Below are 22,259 nucleotides of genomic sequence, written 5' to 3'. Positions count from 1 at the left end.
TAAAAATGTGTTACATTGAACCAGACAAAAGAATTTAAGTTTTCATAAGAATTAAAATGAGGAAAATGTTTCAAATAGTTCAAATTTGCCTGAACATATATACACATATAACATATGAAAGCCTTATATAGTATACATGCAATACATAATGATAATACCACAGACTGTTTAGGTTTATATTTGACCTGAAATTAATATTCCTCTCCAATAAACATTTTAATATTTGACAAAAATTGTTTGCCTTTGGAGAATTTAGATAAAACATTAGGAGTACACGAGAGTCAGAAAAGAGAATGATGGTTTACAGCCAAGTAGTATGTGTGGGCCATCTCATTGTTTAAAATTTAAAAAGTAGATGAAACTAATCTTTCTTTTTTCTTTCAATACATTACCTTTTAACAAATTCAGCTATATATAAAGTGGGACTATTCCTAATATAAATAAAGTAAGCAGATGAACCAACATTAAACGCAGCTACAAATCTGAAGACATTTCTAAGAACTTTGTTTATAATAATTTAAGAAAAAAAGTCTTTTAAGGATTATCCCTATCATTATATTTGAATATTCTCTATAGATTAATAAGCATGTGTCTGTGCCAGAAAGAGAAGGAAGAAGAATCAGGATTGGGGTGGGGGTAAAGGGGTTAAATGATTATGTGAAATGAAAATAAGTTCATAAGTTCCAAAATGACAGCCTGTGGAGCATGAGTGGAAGGTGAAAAGACTGAACGTGTAGATGAGTCGGCGCCACTAGGACAACTCAGGAACAAGGACATTCCCAGTAAACTTCATGACAATCCTTAAAGGATAGTAATCCTCAACCCCTCTGCAGAGCCTGACTCTCTGATAGGAATGAGGAGCTCTGGCGCTGCGGCTGCAGAAGGGCAGAGACCATCAGGACAGCCATGCTAGTGCCTCTGTCCCAAACACAGACTCGCTTACCTTTTCCTGGCGTCTACTATTATCCCACACCTTGTTGCACACCATACACTCAAAGGCATCGATGTAGTTGTCCTGGGTGACATCCTGCACTCCCCATTTCCGCTCCCTGAGAGCTGTGAGAAGTCGCTGATTAGAGATCTCACCCTTCAGCTTCCATTCTATGTAGGCCTCGTACTGTCTGTCATCATGATCCAGGTGTCTGATGTAACGTGCCAGTTCTCTAGGGTGAGAAAATTCCGATACAAGAATAGCACTTCTATTACTTGGAAGCCAGTCTGTGATGCTGGGGGATCCATAGTACACAGGGACGACCCCTAGCCTGAGAGGTCTCCAGAACTTCTCAGTGATGTAGTCTTCACAAATCGCATTCTCAAAAGCAAGGATGAACTTATACTGTGCAATGATCCTATAAAAATCATCGGCATCCATGGAGGCTGGATTTTTCAGCTTCTGAGGGAGATCTTTGTTTCGTAAACACTCACCATAGGAATCGACCTCGATGTGAGTCATCAGCTCTCGAACATAGCTGTCCCTATCTGATGGTGGGTCACAGTCTGACTGTACATACACCAGGGGAGCAAGTCTTTTTCGAAGGTTGTTTTTGGACTGCAAAGAGACTAGGTATTGCAGTGACTTCAGGACTTCTATGCCCTCCAAGTATTGGGTAGTTAGTGGCAAGTGAGAATGCCGGCTGAACGTGGCAGTGTAGTTGAACAAGGTGATTACTGGCTTGTGAAAGAGCTTATAATTGTTTTTCGGAGACTCTTCATGGAAAAGGGCCCAGTCGTGATGGGCTTTCCGAGGCAGAGGTAAGCTATCTATGTTAAAGTCAGTACCTAGGAGAAGAAAAAAAAATATTAGTATGTCCAAAAGAATTTTGGTGTTTGAGTCCAGAATACAGAAGAATTTGAAGCTCTAAACAAGATGCATGTTGTAGTGTCTGCAAAATGCTTGGCAAGCAATAATGAAGCTTTCGATCTAGAAACTACTCAGGGAGAGGGCCACCAAAGACAGGGACCCTCTTTCTCATCTTATGGAAAGGGAAATGGGAGAAGGGTCTAGCCTGGCTCTAAAAGGAGCATTTATTCCACTGCCTCCTGCAATTGGCTTTTCTTCTCAGAAGTGTTGTCTAAGAGAGGGCAGGAGAAATAAAGAAATGGATAGTTCTTTAAAAAGAAAAGAGCAAGAGAGAAGAAGCCAAAAGGGGAAAAGTAACCAACTTGGCAGATTGATTAACTGAAAAAAAATGATATTGTGCAAAAGTAGCCAGAACAAATATACAGGATAGATTTTTTTAATCCAAAATGATCGATTTCAACAACGTATAGTGAATCAATCTTAGTCAAAATGGGAGACACGAGGCTTTTAAAGACAAAAAGAGCTGATAATAGCACTATGTCACAGACCACGGCAGGACGGACATGAACTAACAAGCACATCAAGAAACAGAGAGGCATAACAGGATTATAATTATGAGTGATTCTAGCTTCCACAGGATTAACCTTCTATAAGAAGCCTTTGAAACTTGATAATGTGCAGACAGAAGTGATGGATGTGGTAAGCGATTGTTTCCTGACTGTGGGTAGAGACCCAATCAGCAAGAAGTTCTTTCTATAATTGAGAAAGAAGAATTAGGACAATATAATACAGCGTTTCTAAAGTGTTCCTGATGCTGGACTTTTTGGGCCTCCTGATTGGAGTGTAAATGTAAAGAAATAGCAAACAAACAAAAAACCATTTCCAGTATCCACTGGGGAAAAAAAGCACCAAATAAATGCTTCCAGCCAAATAAAACATAGTCTCTGGAAGAATTCATAAAAATTAATTATTTGATGCCAGTGTGCACTCTCTCAGATAAATAAATATGCTTTGGTACCAAAAACACATCACTAAAAATCAATTAATCAGGAAAGGCTTTTAAACAATTAAAGATCAAATTAGATTTGATCTAATTTGATCTGATTCTATGGTAGACATATACTGAGCACAGAGAATTTGCTGAAGAAAGTACTACCGTTTTGATAACAGGCTATATTCTCAATGACCAGAAATGAAAGACTGACATAGAAAAATGGTTATATATTTGTTTACTTTGGCATTTGCTATATTTGACCTTCAGGGTCAGAAAGCACAGTCATTCACACACCTGAAGTTTAACGGCATATAGGGCTGGATGGTGAGCAAAGGTAAACAGACAAACATGATGACAGAAAAGAGAATTTGAGAAGAAAGGCAATTTATAGCACTGAAGTGGCTGCTCCTCAAAAAGGTTCTAGGCTGGTCAAGGGGCCAATGATGGAAACTGGAACCCATAAATGAGTCAGAACATAAAGTCTCCACCACGGTCATGACAGAATCAAGGCCATTTGCATGGGACAGAGAAGTGGAGTCCAATCCATAGCAGTCGGAGGCAGCGATCAAGATGGAAGCTTAGAGACTGGAGGGGATACGAATAAAACAAAAGTGGGTCTAGAATTCCCTGGGGGATCAGGCACAGGTGTCTTGAGGTAGTGACTCAAACACCAGTGGCTGCCTGCTGCTAACTACTACGGGGTACTTGGGTGACTTCCAATCTGCCCCACCGTGGGTGCATGATGGCCAAGATCCAAAACGCAGAGCAGGGAAGCAGAAAGACTGCCTGTCTCCGGGGCTTCGGAGAATGGAAGGGGCCTGAGATTCGCCTCTGCCTGCCATCGGTCAAGTATAAGGGGAACTAAAAATAGATATATCTGGACCTTTTCATGCCAATATCTAGGCATGCTCAGCTTGTACCGGTAATAGGAATGGGACTTGAAACCGGTACCAGTTACAGTGAGCCTTTCATTCATTTTAACTAGGAGATAAGGGCTTGCAGGCTCATTACACCTTTAGCCGAGCTGCTACTAGACCTTGATGCTGGAAGGAATGGGAGGAGGGCATGCGGTTTCTTATGTATATAGTCTGTAGGAGAAAAAAATGCCTGCAGAATCTAGGCAAGGAATACCAATTTAGATTTATATATATATATATATTAATATTAATTTAATTTATAGTCATGCTCTAAAAAACAACATAGCTTTTAAAAATGGGAGCATGAGGTTCTCATACATCCATCTAAGGTCTGTTTAGTTTGTAGGAATGCACCTCTCTTTAATAGACAGGAAAGTTTAAGGGGCTTAACTTTACAGAAACATTTCCCATTATCTGCTACCTTAAAAAGTATTTCCTAATTACTTCCCCTAAGACACACACACGACATACAGACACATACACGAGATCATATTAAAATAGTTTTTTTTTCCTATCAGAGTCTTCCAAACCAAAATTATCTGGAAAAGATTTAAAAATATATGTCATTTTACGCAGTGAGCTTCCTACCCTAAATTTAGAGCTTCAGATGGTAAACACCCAAGATTCCTGAAATTTGAACAATGGCAGACATAAGAAACTTCATCACAGACACCTGCCATGGCCTTGAATACAAGTGGTGATGCTGAGACATTTCTAAAAGGTATTGGATGTGGCTCAGGAAATAACTGAATTATTTAGCTCTCTCTAACTCCAGAGCAATGCCTGCTATAATAATTGCTGGAACTGGGGTCTTTAAAAGAAATGAAAATCAATTAAACTATGGTAAATCCATAAAAAATGTGACTAACATGCATGTGATTGCTTCACTAGTTTTATACCGTCATCTTCACTGGCTCATAGAGTTAACAAAACTTTCATTTCTCTGGGTTATTTTGTGTTTACTGAATAATGACAATTTATTCCTTTAAATAACAGCTGACAAACAGATCTTAAGCACCAAAGTGCACTATAAAGGGAATTGCAACTTGGCATATAAATGGAGTAAAATTATTGGTGGCAAATGATGCTAGATTGCGGACCATGGGGACTGAATTTGAAACAGCAGCCAAGCAGAAGAGTGACAATACTTTATATGTGTTCATGTACTCCTTTTCCTCTGCAGTGGCTTATACTCTTATTATTCCCACACAAACTGGTAAAAACAGAAGGCATGACGGATAACCCCACTCTACTAACAAAGGTTGAGTCATTTCTCTGGAGCAGAAAACCCCTGGTGGGGACCAGAACTCTCAGACCAGCTAATGGTAAAGGAGCAGAAAGATCACTACAGTTACGATAACATTAATTCTGTTGAATAACTTACTCTGGGCACCCCCAAGTACACCCACAAAAATATTACCCGGCTTAAACCCAGTCCACTCAGGGTGATGGCAGGCCTTAATTCAAAAAGGAGAAATGCTCCCACAAAATGTCCTCCAAAGGCAATCTCGGTTTTTAGAAAGATCTTGTACCATATAACTGTGTGTCCCATATAACAGGCTTCCACAAAGAATACCCCAATAGAGTGAACTAAAACATTTAAGGATAAACAACTGAGGCCAGGGGCTGCCTCAGCTATTATCATCAAGCACTTACGTATAGCTCATTGCTATTTTTAAAGCCATTTCACATGAATTTTCCCCACTTACCCACACAGCCCTTTAGGTCATTTAGTTTCTTTATGTTCTGAGGGTTAACTAAAAATGGGAAAGAATGGTGCTGGTAACTGGGAATGACCCATCTGACCTCAGGCTAAATTCTAATAAAGCCTTACATGCACCTCTGCAGAGAGCCGGCTCTGGCCAATGCAGAGGGACATTAGTAGGGCACTGGACTCAAAACGCTCTCAGAGTAACTTCTAGACCCATATTCCTGCCTCTGCTCCCATCATCTGTCTTCATGAATCCTCTTACCTGCCTCTTAATCAATTCTATGTCATATGGCCCTCTCTCAATGATATATGTTCAGTTAGGCATCTGTCCATCCTACCCCTGGGCAGGGAAGTTTCTCACCCCCTCATTGAGCCTGTGCTGTAGGCAAGTCAGTAACTTAGCAGTTCCCTTCTTAACAGTGCAGGGCCTGAGGCAAGAGGACAGAGTTCCAGGTACCATAGGCCTAAATATTTAAAGGCTATAAATCAACCTAACAAGCTATTAAATGTTTTATTCTTCTACGTTAACATATTTAGTTTCACAAGCTTTTTTCAATGTGCAAAGCTACAGTTCACACCAAGTCGGGAAAACATATTCAGAATTAACATCATTTTCTTGCATAAATCATGATTCTCTCTGGGGTTTGGCACACAGTGCAAAGGGAGGGGAGAGGAACGTCCCTCACTCAGTCCCTCAAACCTTCCCTTTCCTTTACCCAGGACCACCCCAAGTGAAACACCTATCTTCTCTTCCTCTGTGGGATGAGGGTAGAGGTTCACTCACAGCCTCTGCCGGGTCTTGCCCTCCCTGCCTGCACTGCACACGCACCTCTTGGAGCACCTGAGATGTGGTCTCTAAGGTTTATCCCCAGCTGAAAGTGTCCCCACCAGACAATCTCTGCCCCATCCCTGCCGGCATCAGCCTTTCAAGTCCCTCCCAGCAATCTGTGGCTGGAAAGCCAGGGTTGAATTTGGAGATCTCAGATGCCTCCAAGTCCCCAGCTAGAATTCACTGGTGCCTGGTCCCCTTTTCCTTCCACCCTGGCTCTGTCCCACACTGTGTCCGTGGACATGGACATTTCAACTCGCATGTCCGAGCTCTGTCCTGACCTCCCATCAAACTTTAATCAGGCTCCTCTGATCCCTCTTCTCACCACACCTCAGCCATGGTCTGCCATCCTGCCCTTGGACACCAGAGCCCAGTTTCAGCAAAGAATCCCTCTACCCTTGATATCTGATCAAGTTCCTCATCCCCCATACCTGATGCCTAAGTCCTTGACCTTTAGCAAGAATCCTGTTAGACCAGTTCAGCAAGAAACTTCCTGGCCTTGACTCTAAGCAATTTTCCATCTACTAACTCCCTCAATCTGCTTTTTGGCTATACAACCCCAGTTGTCTTTGCTGTATTCAGAATTGAGCTCAATTCTACACTGAAATCTCTCTCCTCTACTACAACAGCTCAAATAAAATCTGTCTTACCATTTTTAACAAGTGTCCAGTCCAAAATTTTCCTTTTACACTTCATACCTTCAAGCCCGGGGGTACATATCAACAGCCCAGTTTGTTGGGAGGATAAACCAGGGAAGCAGCCAGTGCAGGCTCTGGAAGTGGGGCCACTTTGGACTTTGGGGTCCTTTGGGTTCTGGGATCCTGGTACTTGGGAGTCTGAATGTCTAAGGGCTCTGTGGCCATAGAGATGGGCATGTGACCTTGGCCCATGGACTCCTTGCCCTGTAGGAAGGGGCACAGCTGGTGGAAGGCCAGAAGAGAGTCAGAGAGTCCCATTGTCTGAATTTAATTTGCCAATCATCCTCTCTAAGCACAATTACTTGGAGGTTCAAATTCACACTCAGAACTAAACAGGGGCCTGATGTATCTTTTCTGATTCCTTAAAATCAAGGGCAAAAGTTCAGATTTAAGACCTCTGAACAATGAATGGTATCTAATATGGTTGAGCAGTAAGAGCTGTAGGAGGGATGATTCCTTCCTTTTAGCACATAGCCCCCAGATGACTCCTTTTAAATTACTTACTCTAAAACATGCTAACATGACTGTTATTCTATCCCCACTCAGGTTTTGACTTAACCTAGTTACTGATGGATCCTAAATTCATACTCTACCCAGACTGTTCTCCTGAAATTCAACCAGATATCTGATGGCACACTAAAAATGTCCACTTGGACAGCCCCAAGACAATTACCAATTACCGTGCCCTGACTAAACTAGCTGTCTTCTCCTAAAACCCAATTCTTCTCCTGTCTTCCTTTTCTCTATTGATATCACCACCAAGGTTGGTCTGAACCTCTTAGAGTAAGCTAGGTGCTCTCTACCTTTGAGCACGATTCTTTGTTTTTTCTTTTCTAAAAAAGATCTCAAGTGCACAGAACTGGGGTAATCACAATCTTTGGTACATGACATACCCACTTCAATGAGCCGAGTATAAACCTACAGAAACTCTATGTCACAGGTATTTGGAATCCTAATTCCAACATACTTGAGAATACTTAGAAGAGCTGCCACTCAGAGCACACTGCCCCCGAGATCTGAGCAGACCCTAAAGCTTTCATGTGCTGAACCAACACCATATGCAAACAGATAAAATTGCTTTTACGTTCATTTTGCTCCTGGAGTAACTTGAAAGGCACCAATTCCAAATTTCTATGAAGAACAAAACATCACGTGCATGGAAGATTTTCCCCTTTTTTGTTTTTTAAACAACTTCCACCAAAATGGAATCCACAGGCTAATGCTTTATATAAATCCATCAAGAAAGCAGAGAGTTTAAAGCAGAAACCCCTCCTCTCTGGTGGAGACTAATTTCTTCCAGATACACCAATATCCCCCAACACCTTCTTTTAGGACTTCAAACAACAGCCTTAGTATTACTGTAGTTTTTTTGTCCAGGATTACAGCCCTCTCAGCCAAACCTGGGTTCATGAAGAATGCAGAAAGACTTGAGCTTTTCTATAAAAGGAGGTTGCTTTAGTCATTGGCTTAGCTTCTCAGCTCCATTCCCCTGTTTGTATGTTATGCTCTACACTGTATGGGTTGAGACACTATAAACTTCAGTTCTCAGCATCCCTTGCCAACTAGCTTGCAAGAGGTCCCATCATGGCAGCACTGCAGGGAGACAGGAAGGTGGGGGTGGGGGGAAGGAACCCCTTCCTAAAGGCTTCCCTTGTAGCGGAAAGAGCAGCAGCCCCAGGGACAGTGAGCACATCAGCTGTAGTGGAGACACCAGGCCTGCCGACAGAGGTGAGAGCCACAGCAGCCGGGGCTGTGGCCTGAGAGTCCAGCTAGAGGGTTCCTGCTCACTTCCGACAGCAGAGGCTCCCAGCCATGCTGCCACTTTGGGCAAAGAGATTTCCCTGCTGTGCTTCTCCAGCCCAGGGGTGGTAGCGGTTTCCTGTCATTTATTTTGTGTAACCTCCCCTTTCCTTCCTGTGCTTCATCAGCTCTCCAACCCCTTTGTAACCAATTCCTCTAATAAACTTCCACTGTTTGAAACACCTAGAATAATGTTTTCCTATCAGACTGATTAATACAGAAGCCCATTTCAAAGGCATGCATCTTCCACCTGATTGCAACTTAGCATCCAAGTTCTGTTGCAAGTTCTTTCTTGCTCTCTTTTTCCTTGATTTTTCTAATACTATTTGCTTCACTACTCTCCCCTCTTGTTACTCTCATCCCAGGCTTCTATTTGTCCCTCAGAGATTCATCTTTCTGCTTATCTCTTAGTCCATCTGGTGAGAACATGGAAGCAGAAAAATTTTTGCCATCTATTCAAGAAGAGAAAATATAAAAATCACAAAGAGATTCCCTTTAAGAAAGAAACCACTGAATTACTTGAAACCAATTGCACATCCCTCATTCAGGTCCTGTGATGTAAAATCCTTCTGTGAGCTGCTTATTAAAATATACAGAATACTGACGGCTCAGGTAGCTACAAAGAATGATGAGGTAGAAGTGAAGGTCTCCTGTAAAACTGTCTCTGACCACATTCTAGTTTTATCACAAATTACAAATCCACTCCACTGTGTTTATTGACATTTAATGTAAAAAGAGATAAAGACTTTCTCAATTCCTATAAGATTTTACTACAGAGCCTTTTACCCAACAGAATTGAAAACCTCTGGCCAAAAAATGTTAAAGCCTATGAACCAATGGGAAAAACACAATTGTAGGAGATAGCAATGGTTCATAAATCACACCTATTGTTAATCACCTCAGCCATAGCTAAACTCACAGTGACCTCACTGGGTTTATTCTCATGTCCCACCTTGGATTAAATCATTGATTTCACAAAGCTCAAACAACTTTCAGAATGTGAGATAACTATTACATTACTACTTCCCTGGTACAGCAAGCAGTCTGCAGTAAGATTAACAGCAAATCAGAGTACTTGAGAGTTTTTAAATATAAACACAAAAGGAAATTCAGTTTCTTCCACAGTAATAATTAGAAAAGGGGTATTGGGTGTTGTGAAGACCAAGAAGAAACCAGAGCAAGAGGAACAGCTTCTGGTACAGCCTAAGGCCCTGCCCTTCCCTTGGGGAGACAGGAGTTCATGTCACCAAGGGCTTGATAGCAAAGCCACTTCAGAGAGTCCTAGAATGTTCCGCCAAATTCCAACATGAAACTTTCATGGCAAGGCTACAGAACCTTGCATTGGGGTTTGTGATATCTCTCTCAAGGAATGTGAAGAATTTGTTCTTCCTCGTTAAGCCACATTAAGGTGTTTCTACATCTCACATTCTGATTCTCTATTTCAGTCAACATACCTGGAGACAGGATACACCACCACTCAGAGAAGCGCAGCTACTCCTAAAAAGCAAGGTTTTACTGAGTCCTATTTGGAAAGCATTAAGCTGGGAGCTCTGGGGCTTCAAAGATGAACAAAATAAGCCCCAAGGATCTTATGATTATGAATGTAAATATTCAACCTTAAGCTGAAATTCAAAGTAGAAAAACACAAATGCAAATAGCTCTTGCAGAAGAAAGGAATAATTATTTCTGACTGGCCTAAGAGTATGGGGCTGAATTTCTAAATAAGTTTTAAGAAAAGCAATTAAAAAAATAAGACTCAACTATTAACTCAGGGCAAACAAGAAAAGTAATCAGTGCACTATCTGGATCATCTATGAATATCATTTGCATAGTCATAAAAATGCAGAATGAATACTGATCTATCAAAAATGCCAAGTGTAAGGAAGGTGAGTGTGTGTTGAGAAAGAGAGGGTAAAAGAGTACATCCTCATCTTCTAAGACAATCACTAGATAATACTTAACACTGAAAAGATCATGAAATAGTAGTATCACCACCCTATGTAGAGATCTTGTGATCTCAACATGAAGTCACATAAAAGTCAGGAGTGGTAACCTCAGGAGATAAATATTTGCTTTGTAAACTGGGAGTATATATGTTAGGTAGAACAATAGTCATGAGCAGCCCGGGAAGGGGAGTATAAGGTTCAAGGAAAAAAACATTCAGGTAGGGGGTCCCACATGAAGACAAGTAAGACTTTGCAGGGAGATAACTTCTTTGCCTATTGGGACCAGGCCCAACCAGTCCCAACCACATCCCAATGCAGGCACATTGAACAAAACTGAGAACCACTCAAATCTCATTAAAATAAAATAGTGGCTTTGCATTGCCTCTCACCACCACCCTTCCCCATCTGTCCCTGTGGGCTTTTCTGTATGCATTTTGGGGAAAGACACATGCACCAAGAAGAATGGGCGTATAACTAGAGCTGTCAATCAAATGACCTTACCCTGTCAATCAAAGAGGCACTTCCCAGCTAGGACAGGATAAATAGACCCTCCCCTAAAAGTCTGGTGCCTTTGTCTACCTTGACTCTGGTGCACTCCTTCCCTGGAGTATACTCAAAGAAAACTTTCACTTGCTTCATTATTGTGTCTCTGCCTTTCAATTCTTGCTTTTGGCAGGTACAAGAACCAAGGAGGACCAGCTCAACCCAAAACGTATAAAGCTTTGATAAAAATTAAAGTGAACAAAAGATTATATAGGAAAAGTGACTCCCTCCCCCATGCACCAGAAACCCAGGTCCCTCTCCTCTTTTAACAGTGTCTTTTATGTTCTGCATTTTTTTAAAAAAATGGGTAAATGTAGGGAGGATGGAAGGGAGGAAAGGAGGGATGATACCACATTAATTGAATCTAGGAAAAATAAATTATTAGATATACCATTATTTTTCTGTGTCACCAAGAAAAGTATTTCCAATTACACTTCATATCTAAGTAAGATACAGTGCTTGCGAGAGCTCTTGTAGATTTCTGCTTATCATTCTTGCAAATACATAGAAACAATATGTAAGTTAAATTTGTTAAAGTATTTAAAATGTCTTCACAGAGTCCAACTCTTCTGAACTGCTTTTTAATCTCTGATGTCTGTGTTTTTCTATACATTGCTCTGTGCCATTAAGACTGTTAGCAATACAGTATTGCTTAAAAGCATGCTCCATCACCATTTCTAAATTTTCTTCCAAACCACCGACAATACACTCTTCCCCAATTTTGGGACTGATACTTTCTTGACATTACCAGAAGCTTTCAGACACCAGTTTGATTCATGGTCTTTCCTCAAATGGCCCTTAAATGGTTTGTTGATGGAAACATCAAAGGGCTGCATTGTCTCATTGTACCAGATGGAAGGACAACCTGGTTCGTGCCCACCAGGGCAATCACAACTGCTGCTGACCCTTGAACAATGCAGACGCTGGGGGCACTGATCCCCCACGCAGTCAAAAATCCACATGTAACTTTTGACTCCCCCAAAACTTAACTACTAGTAGCCCACTGTTGGCCAGTCAATTAATACATATTTTGCTTGTTACACATATTAATACTTTATTCTTCAATAAAGTAAACTAGATATGTAATTATGTTTTTCAAATTGTCCCAAATCTCCAAAAAAATTTTCCAGTATGCTTATTGAAAAAAAAAATGTTTAAGTGGACCTGTGCAGTTCAAACCCATGTTGTTCAAGGGTCAACCGTCCTGGCTGACAATGACAAGAAAAGAGGCCATTAACTGCAAAATACATGGTGACTTCAGCAAGCCTAAAATTTAACAAGGAAAAAAAACCATAAGGAGATTTTTTTCACATAAATGAAAACTTACAGTTGTGAACCTGGCATTATCCATGAAAACTACCATGGAGATATTTTCATGTCAGTGCATAAAACGCTGTCTTATTCTCTTTAAGGATTACATAGGATTATTCTATTGAGTACATGTAGTCAGTTCAATATTCTCCCAATTTTTCCACTTTGTGGGATAAAAATCTAAACTCTGAAAAATGGCTCAAAAAACACCAGTTTTCATAAGCTGGGTGAACTGTATCCCAAGGCATTTGATATGCCGCTGACATCTTCAACAGCAGATAAAATTTCAGTGCACACCATCCATGTGTCTTAGACTCCTGGTAGGAAGGACACTTTACAGAAGTCAAACCTGAATACATCCATCTCTAGGCTAATTATATCCTCTGAAACCAATGAGCAAGACACCTGAGTGCTTCTCCCAAAGCAAGGTTATCTACCAGGCAGATACGGAACTGCCGAATCGTATTATTCCACTTAGCCTTTAGGTCACAACTGACCTGGAAGCTATGACTTGGAAAAATAAACTCTTCTGATTCTCAAAACCTCCAGTGCCCCACTCTGTTTAATCATCTTAGAGTCTCTCTCTAAGATGAGAGAAACTGCAGAGTAAATCTGTCCTCCAGACTTTATCGTGTCGAGCACACTCCCAGCTTGATGTTCTAACGTACATGTCTCATCACAGAAACAACAAAACGACACACTTGGCTAAGAATTTTAAGTCCACATTAAGAATCCTTAGCAATACAATGTATAAATTACAGCTGACCCTTGAGCAACATGGGTTTGAACTGTAGGTATCCACTTACATGCGGATTTTTCGGATACATATACTGGAAACTTTTTTGGATATTTGTGACAATTTGAAAAAAACATTTCCTTTTCTCTGATTTATTGTAAGAATACAGTACATAATATATATAACATACAAAATATGTGTTGATCGACTATGTTATTGGTAAGGCTTCTAGTCAACAGTATTAGTAGTTAAGTTTATAGGGAGTCAAATTTACACAAAGATTTTTGACTGCACAAGTTGGGGTTCCTAGCCCCCACACTGTTCAAGCATCAGCTGTATATTTTAAGACACAAGTTTAATATTATGAACAAATAAGATTCACCTCCTATGGCAGTCAAAAAGATTGAGAGAGTAAATGCATAAAGCAAAGGATATATTTTCCTATAATTTTTATTTAAAATTTTTCATCAAATTTCTAGTATAATAGAGGCTCAAAACAAGAAATTCTACTATGCTAAAAAACAAAAGAATGAACGGGAGGCAGACGGAGGAGGAAGAGGAGGAAGAGAAACATCTATTAATCATATTCCCAAAGAAAAGCAACGTTTAACATCAGGAGTGTATGAGTGTGTAGAAGTGTGTCAGTGAGTCAATGTGTAAGACTGCATGCATAAGATTCAAATAAGAACATATTTCTTACAATCCCCCAAGTGCAGTCACTACCGATATGTCTTGAAAAAAAGAAATATTGATATTAATTTATGCCATACTGTTCATACTCAAAGAAAGATGGAATTTGTCCCAAACACCCAATCCTGTAGAGACTGACTCAAAGAAAGAACAGAATGGGCCTCAAACTGGGAATGAAAATCCCCTCAGATATACTAATCCTAAGAAGGAAAATCCACTAGACAAGGTGCCACGCTTTCTGGTTCAGCTGATCCCTGCCCTCCAAGGCCGCAGTGCATGTGAGCGGACAGCCTGCAAGTGAGCAGGGCACAGGAGCAAACGCACAAGGCATGAGTGAGAAAATGAGGATGCCGGGCAGGGGCATCATCCTACCCAGGGTGGGGGTGACGGATGGACATACTCAAGTAGTGCAGCCACACAGCTTTCCACTGCCTCAGCTGCCGAGGACCATGTGGGATACGGCAGAGGGGAAGGATGTCTTCACTGACAAAGTGGAACTGCTGAATAAAAAGCAACTCTATGTACCCCAGGTTTCTGGCTGATTTAACAAATAAATGCCTTGATAGCTAAGCCACTTTGGGTCAGGTTTTTGATGCTTAGAGTCTAATGCATTTGAATGGTGCTGGCATGAGTCTGTGGCCTGATGTCCGGGAAAACTGTATGTTGGGGTACTGAGCAGCAGTGCTGTAGATGAGACCAGACCTTTCCTTTTTTCTAAAACAGGCTAAATTGCTACTGCCAGTGGACCTCTAGGAGGTGAATACTTTGCAGGAACAGCTTTGCTGTCCAACTCCTTGTGCTCCATGTTTCACATTCAGTTATCCTGTGGCTTTTCATGGGGATCTGAACTACAGCACTTATCGTACTCAAGTGCAACTGTACGTGCATGTGTCTAGCCCCCCACCAGACAGGGAGACCTTCAAGGACCCTTACATAGTGCCTGGGGTATGGCAGGTCCTCAAAGATATTTGGAAAATAAACAAGTGCATTTTAGACCTTATTTCACATAAGTTGGACCTTAGCATATGTGGGCAATAAGAGAGAAAGCAAGAAATAAAAACAGAGAATATAGTCAATAGTTCTGTGGCATCTTTCTATGTTGACAGATAGTAACTGCACTAGTTGGGGTGAAGATTTAATTATGTATGTAACTATTGAAGCACTATGTTGTAGACTTGAAACCAATAGAATATTGTGTATCAACTATACTTCAATACAAAATAAAGAGAGAGAAAGGAAGGAAGAAGGGAAGGGAAGAGAAGAGAAGGAAAAGAAGAGAAAGGAAGGAAGAAAGGAATCAAACTAGCAAGAAGGTTTGATGTCTTTATCTGGGTAATGATTACATAGTGTATTTTCATGTCAAGATTCATCAAGTTGTACACTAAAACTTGCACATTTTATTTTATGTACCTCAAGTTTTTAAAAAAGTAGAAAATGGGTGCTAACAGCAAGTGTCTGTCAAAGGAGTAGAACTCAAATGTGGACCCAAGGGAGTTCTAAAAAAACAGTCTTAAAATTAAATCAGAGCATTAAAAGCCCTTCATAGGAATGTCATCTGTGAGTTCTATCAGTCCCATCAAAAATAAGCAGGAATTTCAGTTTGCATTCCTAGCTGTTTGATTTCATGACTTGTATCTCCACCCAACGAGGTCAATAGGTTTCTATAATCATAAAAGGATACAGTAGTTTGGGGAGAGACAGGTGAAATGAATTGATGAGAAAATCACTATATCATCTTAGGAACTTTCTCCTGCCTCATTTACTCAGACAAATACAGCAATTTTGTTTTAATTATTTATGATAATACTTCATGGTAGACTAGACTAGGAAGTGATACCACCTCCTAACAAATAATGAAGTCTTAGCAGCCCTTTGACATCCAGTTATTAATTCTTTGCAAAAAAAATTTTTTGATAGTTAATGATTTCAGAAAGAATTATGAGTTATAAAACTGGAAAATGAGATATTAAGGAAAATACTTAAAAACCAAACTCTTAACCTGAGCTTTGGTAGGGAAGATCTTTTAGGGAGGATATAATTTCTTCAACTATTCCATGCTGATCACATTTTCTTTAGTGTTTATTATACAGAAACATCTTAGCACTCAGCAATGGAAAAACATTAAAATTCATTCTAATTCTAAGCTCATGTGACATCCATGAAATTATAACTGGCACATAAATCAAGCCAAGTGTCTTAATTTTTTCTGAGTTGTATATAAATCAAATGTATAAGTGAGTAAAAATGAGATTTTATTAAAAGCAGAGCAAATTCCCAATTTGCTGTTTGTCCTTGCAAAATTTAATTAGCTATTTTTCCTTTGTTTCAAATTTTTCACATATTAAAAAAATGCTAACTTTGGGGGGCAATTGGTACAGCCTTTCTAAGGCCAATTTGGCAGTATGTACCAAAATTTTAATTTTTCCATTGACACAGCAACTCCATTCTCAGATATCTACAGAAATAGTTGCGCGTATTAGGAGAGAAGCATAAGTATATTCATGGTAACATAATAAAAAAACATTAATAACTTAAATAACCATGGACAGGGGAATGGTTAAATAAATTCAGGTACCTCCTACTACTGAGTTAATGTAGCTTTAAAAATAATGAAGTGAATTGCTATGTTCTGACCTGAAATGAATCTTTAAAACACATGTTTAAATGGAAAAACCAATTTATATCTATGGTATGATTCAGTTAAGAAAATAAGAAAAAAAAAAGACAAAAAGTGACAGGCTGAATTCAATTATACGTAAAAACTCAGGAAGAATAGCCATTAATCTGACTGGGTCAGGGATTGAGAAAGGAAAGATAAAATTTCATTTCTTGCTTAGTAGGCTTTTCTCTATTGTTTAAATTGTGCCTTAGTGATATATTCATGCATTACTTCTGTAACTTAAAAACATTTTTTTAATTAAAGGAAAAAGTAAACCACCTCACTGAAGAGAAGCATACAAAAGTCTCACTAACTTTGTATAATACGTACAGGCTCACAGATACACTCCCAAATTGCCATAACACCCCCAGTGCTATTTGGAAAACACTGCCATTGGACTCCTGCATGCTAGTATGAGTATCACATTTCAGAATTTATGTGGAAAATTACATGGCACAGTTAACTGCCAGGGCTTGCATCCACCTCAAAAGGAAATCTGGCAGATCTGAACATCAACAGGTGAATGTATTCTGCTAACATCCAACTAATGAATTACTTCAGATGTGTATGAGAAATTAGCACACACATCCTCAGAGAAGTCATGTTAGAACAATGCTTTGTAATTCAGCTGAAAAATGGGTGGGGGTTTGAAAATTAAACACATCAAAATAGTCAAGCTGGAGTCCATCAAACCAAGCACCTTGAAATAATAATAATTATTAATTTGTTAGGCTTAGTGCTTCCAAATACATACTTCACAATCTTGATTACAGTTAGAAGTAGTAAATGTTGGCCATGTCAGAGCTCTTAAAATAGTATTCTGGGAAGTAGAAAAGTAATAAAACATAATATGCTCTTAATAAAAAAGGGAACCAAACTATAAAAAAAAAAGGTAGGTCTTAAAAAAAACCGCAGTTAAAACCACTAACGTGATGCAAGCCCTCAGCCACCGTCTAGAAGATTCTTTTTTCCTTCCCTTCTTTTTCTTCCTCCTCTACTCTTTGTTTATTAGGTGTCATATTCTGTTCTGTGTATCCCTTAACTGACTTTGTGGGTAGTTAATTTAATTTTGAATTTGCTTAATAATTAATTGGTCTCCTTCCTTTACCATGGTTTTATTTTCTCTGGTGACAGCTATTTAGCCGTAGGAGCACTTCCATCTAGAGCAGTCCCTTTAACATACACTGTAGGGACAGTTTGTGGGAGGTAAATTCCCTCAACTTTTGCTTACCTGGAAATTGTTTAATTCCTGCTTCAAATTTAAAAGATAATCTTGTGGGTAGAGTATTATTGATTGGAGGCCCTTCTATGTCACTGCATTAAATACATCATGCCACTCCCTTCTGGCCTGTAAGGTTTCTGCTGAGAAGTATGATGATAGCCTGATGGGTTTTCCTTTGTACATGATAATTTTTTCTCTCTCTGGTTGCTTTTAATACTTTGTCCCTGTCCTTGATCTTTACCATTTTGATTATTATATGTCTTTGTACTATCTTCCTTGGGTTCCTTGTGTTGGGAGATCAGTGCACTTCCATGGCCTGGGAGACTATTTCCTTCCCCAGATTGGGATGGCTTCTAAAGAGTTTCTCCCAGTCAGGCCCCTTGTAGCTGACAGTCTCCAGGTAAAGGAATATAAATGCCTATTTTTCTTGTCCTTTCTCTATTGTGTGGAAGATAATACTTCTGGTGGCCTGATGTTCTTTACAGTACCTACTATAAGGAGCTAGGGTGACCAGTTCGCCCCTGTTTGCCTGAGACCTGCTCAGTTTACCACTGAAAACCCATATCCCAGGAACGACCTGAGTTAGTAACTTAGGACACTTAATCATCCCAGAGGTCACACTACTAGCAAAGAAAAAAGTGTCCCGTCCCTCAGTCACCTCAGCATGGACAGAAAAGGCAAGGATTATGCCTCAGCCAGGTCTTATCCCTCATCATATAAGTCTACAATGTGGGGTTATTAATCAGTTTTGTCTCTTCTTGATTAGAAAATAGAGAAATCTCAAAAATATGCTGTGGACAGAACGCAGACAAAAGAGTGCATAGTGTATCATTCAATTTATGTGAAGTCCCTAAAGTAGCAAAACTAACCTGTGCTGATAGGAATAGGATCAGTGGTTTCCTGGGGTCGGGAGTGCAGAGGGGGCGGGGAGTGAAAGGAGACTGACTTACCAAAGGCGAAGGGCAGAAGGAACTTTCTGGGGTGGGTAAATGCTCTTTATCTTGATTGACACCTCTGTCAAAACTCACCAACTGCTCATTTAAAATGTGTGCACTTATTACATGTAAACATCACCTTTCAAGAGCTGCTTTTAAAAACAAGAGTAAGATCTTCCATCACCCAAAACAGTCAGGACACACTGGAGTATTATCTTTTAGGGATGCCATTGGAGGGATTCCTGAGACTTGGGGCTGATGGAAGTTTAGGGTCCCTTTCAACTCTAATACTCGCAGGATCTGAAGGGGGCAATCCATCAACCCACTCCCTCATGTAAAATACATGCAAAATTTACTCAATCCTTTATCTCAGAAAATTGTTCAGTTTCGTTCTCTGGAAATAGAACAAACAAAAGAAAAACATACTGAATGTTCTCCCATTTTACATTGTTTTGTCATTGTTATAAGTATGAACTCATCAAAGGACAAGAAGACCAGAGGCATGTCAGAAAGGGAGGCAGTGTAGATTTCAGCACCTCTGAATAATGCAACAGAGCAGCCCAACATAAACAGCTTTTAGTACATAGATAATCCCAGCGGGGGAAACCTAATCTAATAAAAATGTGTGAAGTGGCTTTGGTTCAGGAGGTAGGCTCCGTTCTGACCTGAATGCCTTATTTACTTACTTCAAGGAAATGTCTGAAATTAGCTAGATACCACGGAACAGAGGCACAGACTTCCAGGATGGAAGTACCTGGGAGGGGATAAGAGGACCCAAATAGATCTCCTTTGATGTACCATTAACTGACCCCTCAATAGGGAACAGAGTCCTTGAATCATAGATTTTTAGAGTGTTATCTTGTCCTGATCCAAGGAAACCATAATTTTTCAGTTCCCTGACTTCCATGATTCTAACCCTGCCCAGAGAAGATTGGTATGCTCTACAAATAGCTGGCATCTGAGGTTGGAACTGATGGAATCTGCTTAGCTGCTAAGCGGGCCTGAGACTGAAGTCCAGCACCCCACAGGGAGGGAGATGCTGCCTACTGGTGGTGATTGTGGGAGAAGAAAGCAGTCCAACCTTTAAAAGGCCGATAGGGATGTGCCCGTGAACCTGCACTGGAAATTTCTCAAGTGAAAATCCAGAGTCTCCCACTTGATACATATTTGGCAAGGCGTAAGACTCATGCATGCGTGTACATTTCCATGTGCCAAATGACTGCTGGTTCCTGTTAGCCAGTAAGGCAGCTCTTGCACTGCACCGATAGAGCCAAACATCTTCCCAGAATTATTTCCCAACTGGGAAATGGAAAATTATTGGGTTGACTCTCCCATCTGATGGTATGTAGTGAAGTCTAGTACATAGTAAAACATCAGAGCCAATTCTACCCTCTGCAACCTGAGAGCTGAGTGGGCACGCAGGGGGCCCCAATGCAGCGCCGTCTGCCCACGCCAGACCCTTCAGGCAAACCGCCTGCTCTGACCACCCCTAGCAGCCACTTCACTCTGGTTTCCTACCATATCAGTAAAGTCCCCTCTGTCTAATAATGAGCAGGGGATAGCTGCTGGGTGTTATGGTCCAAGCCATTCAGATGCCAAGCCCTGAAAATAAATCCTCCCCCAGTAACTTGGAGCTAGTGCTGAGGAAAAATAATGGCACCACTGAGATATCTTTGAGCTTGCATGAAAAGAATTAGAGGATTAGAATTGGTGAATGACGTTATGAGAAAAATAGCACATTCACTGATCCAAGGTACATAAGAAAATTAAGATAGAATAACACAGAATCAGGATGCAGGAGGGAGATGGGGAAATGCTAAAGGAGTTTTAATCTACAGCACAGCTGAAATGAGGCCAAAACGAACCACGGAGTTATATTTTCATTTTCTATTAATCTGTTCCCTAGCAGATACACCAAAGAGGGTATGCTGGTTTCAACATTACTATATGGCTCTATCTCAAAGTGAAAAACTGCGTAAGACCATAATTAATAAGAAAAAATCTTTAAATAATCATAATTTTGGATTTAAAACAACAATATGCCAAACTAAGAGGAAGCGATTTGAAACACCATTTTCGGATGAGCTCTAAACAAGGCACATGGGAATTTCACTGGGCAGCATCAGAGAGCCCCAAAATGCAAAAACTCGTTGTACTTGCCAAGGTATTCACTATTAGCAGTTCAGAACAGGCAGATGACAATTTCTGAGTTCTCATTCACTGGTTGGACAGCTAGAGTCACATCTCCTCATGTACATCAGACAGGCAACACAAACCTTTTGACTGGAGCACTGATTAAATACACATTGTATTTTCATGTGAAACCTTCATAAGAGTGTATGTCAATAATACCTTAATAAAAAAAATGCATTGTATATAAACTCACCTTTACTTAAAATACACTTTCATCAAGTTTAGTGTAAAGAACTGGGACAGCAACATCCTCAGTAGTAGTGAAACTCACAACCTTTGAAAACATGACCAAGTTACTTTTTTGCCTAAGATATCAAAATGTCCTCAAAGACATTAAATACAGAGCCAAGGAAACAAAAGTGAAGTACTGGGAGTAAATAGTAAGCTAGGGTGAAAACTTAAAAAGGCCTCAAAAACTGACCCCTCAACAAAATGATGTAAGCTGTTTATTCAACTACAGAGCCACACAAGAAAAGACTGAAAATCCTGGGCCCGTCATTCACAGGCATCTGCCTTGCAGCAGTAGCTTAGCGTGCTGAGCTGCTCAGACCCAGGCCATTATTTTTGCTCCAGTCTCAGTAGATCCACTGGCATGAAGCCCATCAAACTAGCAACCACTAAGAAGGACTCTATTCAAGTGAAGAACTTCTCTCCTTTCACTCATCATATTAGGAGATCTTGAGCACCAAGGCATTGAAGTAAGGGGTCCATGCCCAAGGGAATGGACAGTATACTAAGCACAGAACAAAAAACATTTCACATATTTCACAAATACTTCACAAAAATCATATTTCCAGGAATATAAGAACATGAGTTTTATTTATATTATTTACTCATTTGTTTACTCATTATTTATTTATTTTTGAAAAAAAAATGTGCCGGCACTCCTGTCTTGGAAAACTGTCAATTGTGTCTCTTCTCCACCACCTCTGTCCTTCTCTAGTCACTCTGGCAAACGTACTGATTGCATCAAAGAAGTCAGGGAGAATTTAAGTGCACAATGTCACAGTACTGCTGTATATGAAAGGCATTAGTACATGCTGCCAGAACAGCCCATCAAAATAAAGCAGGTTCTAATACATGTTATCGATGTATATATTATATATATATATACATATACACCCTCTAAAATGAGCTACATAATTTGATATGTTTAGTAAGTATCTTTCCTTCAAAGGGCATAAGCTCTGTAGGTATTAATCAAAATCTAACACATCTTCTTTAATTTAGCTATATTCTTTTATTCCCAAATAATAGATTACCTTATTTCCTTC

At 40.0% G+C, this 22,259-nt stretch overlaps 1 protein-coding gene across 7 annotated transcripts in view; it reads right to left on the bottom strand.

Annotated features, from left to right (window-relative positions):
- Nucleotides 1–22,259, bottom strand: part of FUT10 (fucosyltransferase 10) — a 107,556-nt gene that overhangs the window by 37,890 nt on the left and 47,407 nt on the right. For all 7 annotated transcript variants that reach the window (XR_012123978.1, XR_012123977.1, XM_073219025.1 and 4 more), the window contains one exon: nt 944–1,779. Coding sequence is in view for 5 of the 7 variants with exons in the window: in XM_073219025.1 (XP_073075126.1) it covers nt 944–1,779 (836 nt within the window). In the remaining 2 variants the exon portion in view is untranslated. The remainder of the gene's footprint in view (nt 1–943; nt 1,780–22,259) is intronic.

This window comes from Manis javanica, chromosome 12 (assembly GCF_040802235.1).
Source record: "Manis javanica isolate MJ-LG chromosome 12, MJ_LKY, whole genome shotgun sequence".
Lineage (NCBI taxonomy): Eukaryota > Metazoa > Chordata > Mammalia > Pholidota > Manidae > Manis > Manis javanica.
The sequence above is the reverse complement of the archived record's forward strand: the minus strand, read 5'-3'. Positions and strand labels throughout refer to the sequence as shown.